At 37.5% G+C, this 13,804-nt stretch overlaps 1 protein-coding gene across 1 annotated transcript; it reads left to right on the top strand.

Moving 5' to 3' along the window:
- The first annotated feature begins 863 nt into the window (after positions 1-863).
- Positions 864-11,341, top strand: LOC143295846 (protein kintoun-like). Its single transcript, XM_076607497.1, has 3 exons — positions 864-2,508; positions 6,623-6,817; positions 8,433-11,341. Exons 1-3 carry the CDS (start codon positions 871-873, stop codon positions 9,480-9,482), a joined length of 2,883 nt encoding a protein of 960 aa, XP_076463612.1. The 5' UTR covers positions 864-870; the 3' UTR covers positions 9,483-11,341.
- Positions 11,342-13,804: the final 2,463 nt, after the last annotated feature.

Below are 13,804 nucleotides of genomic sequence, written 5' to 3'. Positions count from 1 at the left end.
TAGCCAAATATGATTCATAATCAGGCCGACAGTATTCACCAAATAATGAAATGAATAACTTATGCTCTTGATAGGTTTGATAGTCACTATCAATTCATCATCATCATCCATTTGACGGCCACCGTCATTCGTCATGTCGATTACTCTGCCGTGCCGCAACTAGAGGGTTGCGTGGGGATAGACTGACGGCTGAGATGCTGTCGTATAGAAAAGATAAAGAACAAGAGAGATGAGGGATCAAGTTAACATTATGCATACTCTATGTGGGTTTTATCAGCTGACTACTACTTTTAGCTCTTTCTTGAACCCCACTCAGGAGCTAGCTGATCTGATCCCAGTCCTCCAGAAGGGAGGCCGCGGTTGGGCCCAAAAATAAATTAAAAAATCAAAATGTTCTTAAGAGTAGGGGTATTTGGGAGGAGGATGCCTAATCCTACCTACTCTATCTAACTAGTTTTTTGTGGTTTTCAGTTTTCTTGGGGCACCCTTGACTTGAAGGTGTCAAGGGTGTCGGCTGCCATTGCCGCTGTTTCGGGCAGCGCATTCCAGTCTGCTATGGTTCTAGGCAGAAAGGAGGATCCTCTGTATTGGGTCCTACACTGGATGCGGCTCAGCTGCTGTAGGTGTCCTCTTCTCAGTCTGACAGGGGCAGAGATATCCGTCTCGATCGCTTATTTCATTCATAGCTTGTAAAATAGATGGCAATGTACCGGTAGTGACATAATGTACACGTGTGTTTGTGACGCGAGGTTTGGTCAGTTAGCCACGTGACTTCTGGAAACTTCAGTGACCTTGAGGAATTATTCCCCTTTTCCGAGCAAGGCGACAGCGCATGTCTGCTAGCGTGTGTAAACTAACTTCTGCAACAACATGGCATCGAGCTCGAAACTCGAAGACCTCAACATCTCTCAAGACGAAATTCAGCGCATTAAAGAAGCGTTGAAAGATGAAAAGTTCAGGAAAATGTTTTGCGAGTATGCTGAAGAGATATCTGATCCAGAAAACCGTCGTCGGTACGAGGAAGAGATCGCACAAATGGAAAGAGAGCGAGGAATGGACATCACTTTCATCCGGCCTGAACCAGGTCACGTTTTGAAGACGAGCGTTGATGGGGACAAGAAGGCGTTCATCAATATCAGCAAGAGCGACAAGATTGACAAACCAAACTCTGAAAGGAAGACAGGCGCTGACGGTAAGACAGGACTTATGTGGCATATTCCTCATTCCTTTGCCCCCCCAAGAGAAGATTACGATAAGCAAAAGAAAACGTGTCAAGTCTTCGATTTTGTTATCCACCCAGATACCTATCGCATGGCGGAGAATAACGCCAGGTTCAAGAAAATGGTAGAAGACACGGCGCTGGATGGCATTGAGAAACAATTCGGGGTCTGTTTGGATAGAAAAAATATCAAGAAACCCAAAATGCAGTTCAAAGGAGTACCGTCAGCGACAGTTGTAAGAAACCGCAGCTCCGCAGGACCACAACCATCGCCCGATTCCAGTGGTATACTAAAAGACATGCCATACCCATACGACAATAAAACCACTCAAGAGAAAATGAAGGAGCGAGAAGAGCTTGCGAAGAAGAATGTTAATAAGGACAGAGAAAAGAAGGCTGGAAACAAAACGGAAGGAAATAAAGATGACGCTACTCACCCCAAATACACAATTGTTCATCGCTCCCAGTTCGATATGCAAGAATATCGCAATGCTCCAGATGCAAAAACAAGCACAAGGCCATGTGAATTGGTGATCAAGATTGAATTGCCGCTGTTGAAATCTGCTGCTCAGGCAAACTTGGACATCTTTGAAAAGCGTCTGGTACTTGAATCATCAGCACCAGCAGCTTACCGTTTGGATCTGCCTTTGCCTTTCCCGGTCGATGAGGCAAATGGCAGTGCCAAGTTTGACAAACAGAAGCGAACATTAACAGTGACTCTGCCTGTCATTCCAGATACTTCATCTGCTTTGTCAGGTGAAGGTAAAAGTGTTGTCCTTCCTGAGGAGGAAGAGCGCAAAAGTGAGAAGCCATTGGTAGAAGTTCTTTCTGAGAGCAAAAGTGAAGCATCACCATTGCCACAGCACAATCACGAAAATGGCTTTATTGACAGTGAATCAATTACTAATGGCGTAGTTGATCATGATTATTCCAGTGTGGACAACAAGACCTTTTCACCTACTGTAGCCTATGGACTGCCAGAGTATACTTTTACTCAGGACACAGAGACCATCACTTTTGTTCTCAAAGTAAGGAATGTAGCAGAAGATTCAGTCAAGAATACATCATCTGACACTGAAGTATCACTGATGTGTACATCCCAGGGAGAAGGGGGCTTTCCTTTGCATTTTAGCCTTTTCCTCCGCTTTGCTGACGGCTGTCAAATTGCACCAGAACATTGCAACATAGACATCACTGCAGAAAACATTGCCCTGCTTTTGCTGAAGGAACGTAAATGCCGGGGCCTTTGGGACTATTTCTTGGCTGGCAAAGATGCTGTATCTCTTGAGGTATGTAACCTACAAAATTAAAAACAAAAAGAAAATATAAAGTTTAAACTAAAGGCAGGTATTTTTCTGTTACAGTTTCACATTTGCAGTATTTGTTAAGAATAAGGAACATTATTTCAGTATTTCAAAATGTTTCAAGATAACCTTCACATTGAACAATTAAAGTAAGTGTGTCTATATATATATGTATTATAAATGCTATATATATATATATCCCAAATATTCATACAGATTTACAAATGTTATTGAATAGAGTAGCTGAATTTATAAAATATGCAGATTTGATCTGATTGAGGCAAAAATGAATTACTTTCCAGTAACTTGATTCCATCTTTGTCAACAAACTAGCTAGTCTTTCTTCTTCTTTTTTTCGTGACCTTGGGGCTGTGCACATGGATTTGTACACATTTGAACACAAACATCATTAAGTATTAAACTAATGATATTGATTTTTTCCAAGTGTTCAGAAATACATCACTATCACTTTCTTCATTTTCTGACTCCAACAACAGGTCAGCCATCTCTCTTTCTCCATAAACCAATGTTCTGTGTGTGTGTGTTGGTTTATCATTGCTGTGTGTGTGTTGGTCATGTACATAAGTCTGCAGAGCTGTGACTTCCACGATCATTTATATATATATATATATATATATATATATAGACAGACCAGAAGGCAGACCAGCAACTTGTGAATTACAGTAGTCAGTACTGTTTAGGATCAAGGAACAAACAAGCTGAGTTTTTGATTCAATATTTAGATAAGGTTGAATGATATAGATTTTCCTCAGTTGGAAGTTTGAGGTTTTTGACAAATTACTGACATGGTTTTGCATAGTATCAGTATCAGTAGCTCAAGGAGGCGTCACTGTGTTCGGTCAAATCCATATACGCTACACCACATCTGCCAAGCAGATGCCTGACCAGCAGCGTAACCCAACGCGCTTGCATGGACAGAGCTGAATAAAAAAAAAAATGCACTTAGGTTTCTGACAGAATTATGAAAGTTGGTATCAGTATTGCAGATAGTCAATTGTATCACTTTTTTGTCACAGCAGATAGATATCTAAGACTAGTAAGAGTGACATTCTGGCTAGAGTCCCCAGGGAGAGCTTGTTGCGACAACGCAGCACCACCCTTTTTCTGTCTGAAAGTTGCAATGATGTATAATTTAATTTGTGCTATACTATACTATACTATACTATACTATACTATACTATACTATACTATACTATCTATGCTACACTTCACACCATACCACACCACATCATATCACACCATACTAAGAGGACTAGACTAGACTGGACCATACTCTACTGTATTATAATGTACTAGCAGTAAAAGGGGGGTGGGTGTAAAATTGAGACAATTTTCCCTGGTTTGGCCAAAATAAGAAAAAAATGTTCATAAACTGATTTCCTGCTGAGTGTGAATTGCTGCAAATGCAGCAGACTCTGCAGGAGATTAGGAAATCACTTGATAGTTTCTATGCAGAAGAATTTGGGTAAACTTGGAAAGTGTGCCGTTTTAATATGTGTTAACTGTTATGTTCAAAATATAAAAGAAGTAAGAACATTATTTGTTTGGTATACATGAGACAAATAAAATTACACTAAATTTGACAAAATATAGATCTCAACATTCTCTTCTCCCATCACTTTCTTCCCTCATGTGTTTCACTTTCTCTCTCTCTCAGTCTCTGTCACATAGTCACACATGCATATATGCACAGACATAATTATAGATCTAGTATTTGCATGATATGTACATTTTGTTACACAAAAGTTTAAACGCTCGTCAAAAAGCTGCGGTTTGTTTGTACACGTGTACATACACACACACACACACACACACACACACACATATATATGTATATGTATGTATCCAAATGTCCATTTGGGCTACTACTAAGTACTGTACTATGTATTTTACACTGGCAGACAGTGAAACTTCATGAAAACAACACAGGTGATTTAATGTGTGGAGTTAGACTCAGAGGCTTTTGAATCATGAAGCACAAGGCTTTACAGCGTTTTAGTTCTTCACACAGTTGCAGTGTGTTATATATATGAAATTAGTCATTTATATTATAATATATGGTTGCACTCTGATAGCTGTGGTCCTAACAATTCACTTTGTGTGCTCCTAGTTTTACTGTATAGTGTAATATTACATGTGTTGTCAGTTTGTTGTGTATCACACTGTTGATAGAGCCACACATTTGGTAAGGCTTGTGACTGACAATATTTTTACAGTGTGAGCATTGACTGGTCATCAAGTTCTTACTTCCTGTTATACATAAATAACTGGTTATACTGTTACTGTGTCAGGGTTAATTTGTGTGTCAGTGTTCATAGTACAGCATTGTTTTCAGAAATTTTCTTCTTGGTAGAAGTAGAACTAGAAGTGCTCTGCTTGACTGTGTCTGAATTGATACTAAAATGGTATTACTTTCAGTCTCAGAATTTGATTACATTGTTTTTTTTCAAAGTGAGAATGTCTGAATTAATACTAAAATGGTATTACTTTCAGTCTCAAAATTTGATTACATTTTTTTTTACAAAGTGAGTATTAAAACTTGCAGATTTTATACAGATCTATCACCAGAATGTTCTTTGTTGTTTTGTAAAGAGATCGGTTGGAAACAGTTTAACTTTGAAGGTAAATTCAGATACACATTGGTATATTCTTTTGAAAAAAAAAGAGAGATATATGTATTATCTCGTATTATGTATACACTCACTTGTAGCGTAACCCCACTCGGGACTTCTCTCCTATCTCTGACTCGCTCTCCTTTTTTTTAAAGAATTACTATTGCTGCATGATGTGTTGATGTCATTAACCAGATTTAAACTAAATTCTTACATTGTCATTAGAATCCAGAACTATGACATAATTAATGGTAAATAATACTTTCGTTGGTTTTTTTTTGTTTTATCTAAAGTACAGTTTTATTTAAAATATCAAATTTCTACACTTTTTTTTTTCTTTTTCTTTTTTTTCTTTTTTTAAAGAAGAAGAATTCCATGGAAAATTTATTATAATAAAGTGATAACAGTTGATTTTTTTTTTTTTTAATTATGTGCTGTTCATTTGTCATTACTATGGGGGTGTTTTTTTTTTAAGATGATGGTACTCCCTCTTTGTGATGTCTGTACTAGTGTCTCTGAGTCTGTTTCTCTCCCTTTCTCTTTCTTTCTCAGTCTCTGAGTCTCTTTCTCACTCTCCAAGTCTCTCTGTTACTTAATTTCTCTCTCTCTCTCTCTCTCTCTCTCTCTCTCTCTCTCTCTCTCTCTCTCTCTCTCTCATTGTCTCTCAGACTCAATACTCTGTCTCTTTCTTTCATTCACTTGCCCTTAATAAGAGAAATATTTACAGAAAGACAGACAAAAGTCTTATGTCTTAGTCTTTCTGTGAATGTTTATAGAGCTTCTTTTCTATAACATTTTGCTCATCATTTTGTTCAACCTTTCCCCCCGATAGATTCAACCCCTCCTCCTCTCACCTTTTTTTTTTCTTTTCCATTTAATCTTCAGTTGGGGTGTGTTTACAATATCTTATGTTTTATTAAATGGTATGAGAAATACAGATGTTTTATTAAATGGTATGAGAAATACAGCTTATACATTTAAGAGTGATAAAACATCATTAATATGCATAGAATTTTTCCTTCAGGATAGTACAGGATATATAGTCCTCTTTTATAGCTTAATCAGATAAGATACAAGTTCATCTATAATTCTTTCAGATGAGATGATAAACTGAGTTCCCATGTGCAGCTTGATGCATAATGAAACACTTGTAAAAGGAACCACAGTTACAAAAGAGTTTTCCCAGCAAAATTATGTTAAAAAATTCACTGTTATAGTAAAAACAAGTGCACTTCAACTAGTTCAAGACCGAAAAAATAGTATAAATATGGATGGCTCTGCACTGTGGCTGAAATTCCACTCTTTTGCAACAAATAGATAATAATAATATAAAGTACAAAACAGTACAATACAAACTCTCAGAAATTTACCGTTATATTCATCTAATTTACAGTCTGTGCATTGTATTATGTTCTACATGTAGTGCTTACAGTATGATACTATCTGTGACTTGAACTGGGTTGCAGAAGAAGCTATTCTTGACGACCAACAACCTTCAGGAACAGCTTATGGAGCTTGATAATGCAGCAGCCACGATGGATGCAGGAACCACCAAAACGTTCACTGATCCTGCTGAGACTGTGAATGGGACGGATGGCCCAGCCTGCGACCTCCAGGTCACAGCCATGGGAGAGAAAAAGCTCACCATCAAGATCACACAGGTGAGTTGCTGGCTTTAAATAACAACTATGTTTTTGGCATTTTTACCTGATCACAATCACATCTATAGATTTGTTACATCAAGGATGACGCACACATGTACATGTATCACATTTACAAACAAACACACGCAAACACACATTTCTTTTTTGGGGGGAGGGTGGCATATTTTTACCTGATCAAAATGGCATCTATAGCAAGTATTGTATTGTATTGCATGACTCTTTTGGCATATTTTTACCTGATCAAAATGGCATCTATAGCAAGTATTGTATTGCATGACTCTTTTGTCACAACAAATTTCTCTGTGTGAAATTTGAGCTGCTCTGGGGAGCAAATTGCTACGGTTAGAGTGCCACCCAGCTACAGTTAGAGCGCCACCCATTTTTTTTTTTTGGTACTTGTTTTCTGCCTGAAAGTGCATTGTTAATCTATCAAAATGGATTTTTCTACAGAGTTTGGCCAGGGACAACCCTTTTGTTGCTGTGAGTTCTTTTACATGCGCTAAGTGCATTCTGCGCATGGGATCTTGGTTTATCATCTTATCCAAATGACTAGGATCCAGACCACCACTCAAGGTGTAGTGGACTGGGAGAAAATACTGGCAAGTGTGAGGTTCGTATCATTACTCTCAGATTCTCTTGCTTCTTAGGTGGACACATTACCTCTAGGCCAATTCTCCACATAGGTATGTTGTATTTAGGATGGCACGAACATGTTCACACATACAAATACACATTTGCACACACATACACACACACACATGCATACAAGTGCACACATAATGGGCATTTTTACTTGATCAGTATCTCATCTGTAGGTTTGTTACATCCAGAATGGTACATACATATATACATCACTATTCATTTGCCTTTTCCCATCTTACTATACAGTTATCTATCAAATGCAATGTAAAGGAGTGCTACATTACTACAAATAATTGTTCATGAATATATGAGATGCATGGTGGTTCTCTTTCTTATTAATAACAACTTAATTAGTCTGTACTGAAAACAGAAAAACAAAATATTTTACATATTTTAATTGTTCAGTGAAACATAACCTTTAAGGGGATTGAGTTAGCTTGCCCTCACCCCACCTGCCCTCCCTACCAAAAAATAAAAGCACACAGACAGACAGACAGACAGACAGACAGACACACACACACACACACACACACACACACACACACACACACACACACACACACACACACACACATACACACCACCATCACCACCACCACCACCACCACAACACACCACCACAACACACCACCACCACACACCACACCACACCACACCACACCACAACACAACACAACACACCTGCCCTGCCTGCCAAAACGTAAAAGCACACACACACACACACACACACAAACACCACAGAACAAAACAAAACAAAGTGCTTGGTTCTTGCATTCATAAAAAGCTTTTTAGGACAAAATTGAAAATTTTGGTCAACAGCAACATTAATTTGTGTGTATGTGTGCATGTGAGTATATAATGTATACAGAGAATGATAAGGGCATTTATAAATGGTAAATGATCATATATGTCTATCTCCTTTTGCTAGAAGTTCATAGTTGTAGTTATAAGATTTGAAGTATTTGTTCAGGCCAAAAGCAGTGGAGGCAGGAGATGGAAAGAAGAGGAGGAAGATGACGAGTATGACCCACCATCATCTGCTGACATTGAGGTTATCCACACACAACCTAGCCCCACCCTGCACAGCATCCTCAAACAGCGCACAATGTCAGAATCAAGTGAGGATGTGAACCTGGATCCTGAAAGTCCTCGTTCCCCAGTCGATGATGAAGATGACTTGTCCCCGAATGCTTCAGGGAAACGGCGATCAGTCTCTTTCAGCAAACACATTGACAAAGCGACGTTCAAGTCCTCAGCGTCTGTCAACAGCATGAAGACCGCACTGAAGAGCAAACGCAAACGACAGCGTAAGTGGGAGGAGAAGAAGGACAAGGCCAGCAGTCGGAGACGTCACAACAGCACAGGGTCAGAGGGCAGTGGGGATGACCATTGTCACAGTCAGTCAGACTCGCACTCTCACAGCGATGAGGAGCTGTTGGATGAAGAAAGTAAAGGAAGCTTGGGTGGGACAAGTGGAAAGCAGGAGATGGTGCTTGATGACAGGACTAACACATCTGAGGATAAACCTGATGTCAGTGAGAATTGTCATTCATCTACAGGCAGCATGAACGTCGCTGAGAATCTTGACCCTTACAGTGCTTGTGAAGCTTTGGATTCATCATCACAGACAGAGAGGGAATCTGTTGACAAATCAAGGGAGGAAGAAGGGGCAGGTGGGGATGTTGTTGACAATACAGGCAGCCACTCTGAAGGGAGCGGTGTTGATGTTAAATGTCTCAGGGATCCAGATGTAAACAGTCAAGGCAGCAATGTGAAAGTTTGTCCTGCAAGTCCTAACTCAGACCAAGGCAGCAGTGGGAATGAGAAGAATCTAGCTGACAAGATCAAGTCTAAACTGGCAGAGGAGAGGCCCGGAGACCGTCCCGAAGACAGTGATGATGAGGATGAGGACAAAGCCAGTGACAAGAGCTCTGTCTGCAAGGCGAGTTACAATGAACACAGGACAGAATGTGCGTTTACATTTTCCAATGACCTGATGTTTGATCTGGATGTGGATTGAAGGATGGGTTGGTTTGTCAGGTGGTGTGAAGATGATTGGAGTGTGTACATATAAATCTGCTGTGGTTTGCTTTACTTTTTAAATGTTGGGATTGCACAGTTCTTTTGTTGATGATGAGTTACTTTTTCACAGAAAAATAGGAGGGAATGGTAATAGATATTTCAATATTTGTTCCTTGCATGCTTATTTCTGGCCTGTGCTGTGATAGCTTTTTGAAATAAAATTCATGAATACATTGAGCATTATGCCTATCTTGTATTAAAACAGAGGTTTGAAAACACTCTTTCAAAGTCTAGTGCATGAATATGACACTATGATCAACAGAGTATATTTCCTCTTTGGTAATTTTGCCTGCAGCAAGGTTTCAATCAGAGTTTATTTTGTTTGAAAGTACAAAACAACTTCTGTTATTGAACTGAATGACTAGTTCTTTTCACAAGATACATGGTTATTTCTTTCGTACAACAGTAGTGATAACTGCTCTGTTTTGTATTTTATATGCAGGTGTGGCACACAAATGTAATTTGCATTCCTTGGGTTGAATACTTTTTATTTCATTTTTATTATTTTTTTGTTTAATAGTTCTTGTGGATTGGAAAAAGAGTCTGATGTCATTTAATGTTAAATTTCATTATCACTGTAACCATCATCATCACATTATTATGAACATATATAAATATTACTGGCTGCTTTAGAATTGAGACTTTAAGAATGTGATTTAAACCATGATAACCATTTATCCAGGAGTCCAGTGAAATATTTTTAAGTGATAACCAGCACATGTAGTGGCAAGAGTTTTTTCTGTTATTGTCAAGTAAAGGATTTTGTTTGAGTACTGATTATTTGGCAGTTCACTTGCCTGATGAAATTGTACAATCACATTCCTGCATGGAAGTTCTCTCTCTCTCTCTCACACACACACATGCACACACTCATGCACACACGGTAGGATTCTGGTCACTCTCAGTGTCAAATCAGATTAACATTTCTTCACTTTTTGATTTTTTTTATGTACAAATCTGTCAAAATTGAGTCTAAACTAATACAATAAGATGATCTCTTTTTAAAACAAAAACCACCTGAGATATAAGCTTTTTTTTTTTTTTTTTTTTTTTTACGTGCATTTCTTCCACAATGGGGATGGTTGATTGCAGAAAGGAAAAAAAACCTGGACTGTGTCTGAACATATCACCAGTATATGCAAACATTGCATTGGACAAAATTTAAATGGAGTTTGAGAAGTCTTATATAGCTGCATTAAATAGCTGTTGTGATACTTCTTTGCTTTTTCACCCACCTGTTTACATGTCTGTAAATGTTGAAGAGTGAGAACTGAAAATCTTTTTGTTGAAGGAGAAATTACCATATTTTATTTGTGATTTTCGTATGAAATATAATGTGATTAAAAGTTGGGCAACAGTATGAAACTTTTTGAAAGTGCTGGTATTTTTGTAGAGCACATTTGTTCACCGGCAGCTGACAAATGGATACACTTGTTTTGGGGGAAGAGAAACCTTAGTCTCTTCTTCCTTTCTACTCTGGTGGTTTTTAAGTGAATTGAAAAATTTCGTCTGACTAGATTTATTATTTGTTAACAATCTGTGTTGACCTTGCAGGAGAATGAAACAGAAAAAATACTGTTCCATTGATGTAGTTATTTAACCCTTTTTTGTATAAGTTATTTTAAATAATGACTTTGCCATTTCATTAAAGTTATTTCATATGGGATACTATGTTTAAACCTGCTAATTTAATCTTATAAAACAACAGAGACCTGTCAGTTTGCTACTACAAGCTCTTGCTGTGGTCCACATTATTCTCAACTTCCCCGACAATGCAAAATGAATTGAAAAGCATATATATATATATATATATATATATATATATATATATATATATATATATCATTCATGATTGCTTTTCAGTATCAGTTTTTTTGTATGTTTTTTGGTTTGGTTTTGTATTTATAATTGTTTAATGGACTTGCCATGTGTCAGATCATGGTCCCTTTCCTAAGACTGCATGAGCTTTAAAATCTGTGAGATTTTCTCAGTTTTAATAAAAGTGCCCTTTGAACAGTAGATGGCAGTATGGCTTTGAAATTTCCATTCAGTGTAATTCCTCAACAGTGCTTGATTAACTCCAGATTTGCCATAAACCTAGTTGAAGACATCATGGCTGACTATTGTGCAGAATTTCATCATGATTGATATGTTACGTTATGCAAGTGTGCATGGTATTCAATAACAGAGAAAGCATCAACTATACTTTCTACTTTTGAATATAGGCCCAAAACGTTCTCTTCGTGTCTGTCTGCATCCCTAATCCCCACTTATTATCTAAGTTAACCAATTTTTCTGTGTCTGTCTCTGTTCTTCTCTCTCTGCTCTTCTCTCTCTATCCCCCTCTCTGTGTGTGTGTGTCTCTCTCTCGTATCTCAAACTGTGATCTCCCACATCCCCCTTTCTGTGTGCCAGATCTGTCCCCTGACTTACAGTGCCATTCACTCACTTTTTATTCTGTGCTTTAGTTCCTCAGCTTCCAAAGTCATTTTTCATTCAGGAGCAACAGGAAGTAATAGGAACTGTTCATGATTTAGAAAACCCACCAGATCATACCTTGTTAAGTATTCTGTTCGATTCACATGAAGAAAGGACAGAGAACTGAGTGAGTCATTTGTTGTTCTTGCCAATGAGGACCTCTGTCGGTGTTGTTGTTTTTATGCCAAATAAGTTTGATATTTTTGTGATTTTTGTTTGTTTTACTTTCTGTATGTTTATTGTTTTTGTTCACAAATCTTTTTTTATGATTTGTGTAAGCTTTTTTTCAGGATTTTGTTTGTTTTTATTATTTGTATGAGCTTTTTTTTTCCAGGATTTTGTTTGTTTTGTATGATATGTATAAGTTTTTTTTCTCCAGATTTTATTTGTTATTATTTGTATGAGCTTTTTTTTCAAGATTTTGTTAGTTTTTATTGGTATGTATAAGTTTTTTTCAGGATTTTGTTTGACTGGCTTGACAAGAGTTCATTTTGACATTCCTCTGGTGGCAGACTGCAGGGATGTTAGCATATTTTTTCCTACCATAATTTTCTCAATCACAAAATTGGAAATGTATGTTTTCTAGTAGAAATTATAAGCCTTTTTACTTGAGTGGGTCATTCAAGTTACACACATAGTTGTGCCATTTATCTTTGGTTAACAGTTTTGGTGATATTTCTCAGGTTGGTATGCTCAGATGAGCAGCTTTAGTGTTGTGTTGTTTTTATTGTCAGTATAGAGAACATTCTAAGAAGATTCTAATGTATATATTTATATGCAGACCATATTGTTTTATTCAAATGTAGAATCTGTTTCGACAATGAATGTTTGCATGGTTACTATAGTTCTGAAGCAGTTCCTATCATCAAGAGAATGGCGTGGAAACAATCAAAAGACATCTTTCATGAAATATTCCACAGCTTAAGGAATACATGCAAGCATGTTAATGATAGACTTTGACGTTAAATTTTAATGTACTAGCCTACTATACATCATTACATGTGTATGTACACTGACTAATGCATACCAAGACACTTCCAAGTGCTCACGAAGTCAAAAGCTTGCACATGCACTTGCACATATTATATACATTGATCTGCACAAATTTGCATTAAGATGTACAGACTATTCACTATATGCAAAGAAACCACATAATTTCACATCCCTTAAGGATTTCAGTTTATTGATTACTTGCACATGATTATTTTTATGTGTGTGACTGTGTGTTTGGAAGTGAAAGGTTTAATTACAGTTAAAGTCCCACATAACTATTATCATAGCATTGAGATGGCAGTGATTTACTTTAAGGAAATGTGTTCGGAAAGCATGTGATCAAAAATGTCATTCTTGGTTATCTTCTCAAAATATGCTTGGATTTGAATAGTTGTCAGCACATGCACTTTTCACAAATATGCATATGCACACACACACACACACACACACACACACACTGGCAGCTAGGAATATGTTGGTCATAAATTTGTCATGTTATATTTTCATCAGAACATAAAGAGGCCTGCAAAAAGTCCACAAGAAATACTTACAATAATGACATGGTTGACCCCCATGTGTGTGTGTATTCGTGTGTGTGTGTGTGTGTGTGTGGTGAATGTGAGATTACATGACATACCATATTTCAGCCGTGGTGCCTTAATGTTCCTTAACTTAGATTGGCAGTAGCTAGTTGCCAACAATCTGAGAAAAGAACTGTGTATTATTTGATTACAGTAGATGTGTCTCAGGGGACAAAAACAGGATTAAAAAAAAAATATTGTATTGACT

Source organism: Babylonia areolata, chromosome 21 (genome assembly GCF_041734735.1).
Source record: "Babylonia areolata isolate BAREFJ2019XMU chromosome 21, ASM4173473v1, whole genome shotgun sequence".
NCBI lineage: Eukaryota > Metazoa > Mollusca > Gastropoda > Neogastropoda > Buccinidae > Babylonia > Babylonia areolata.
This window is presented reverse-complemented; position numbering and strand designations above follow the sequence as displayed.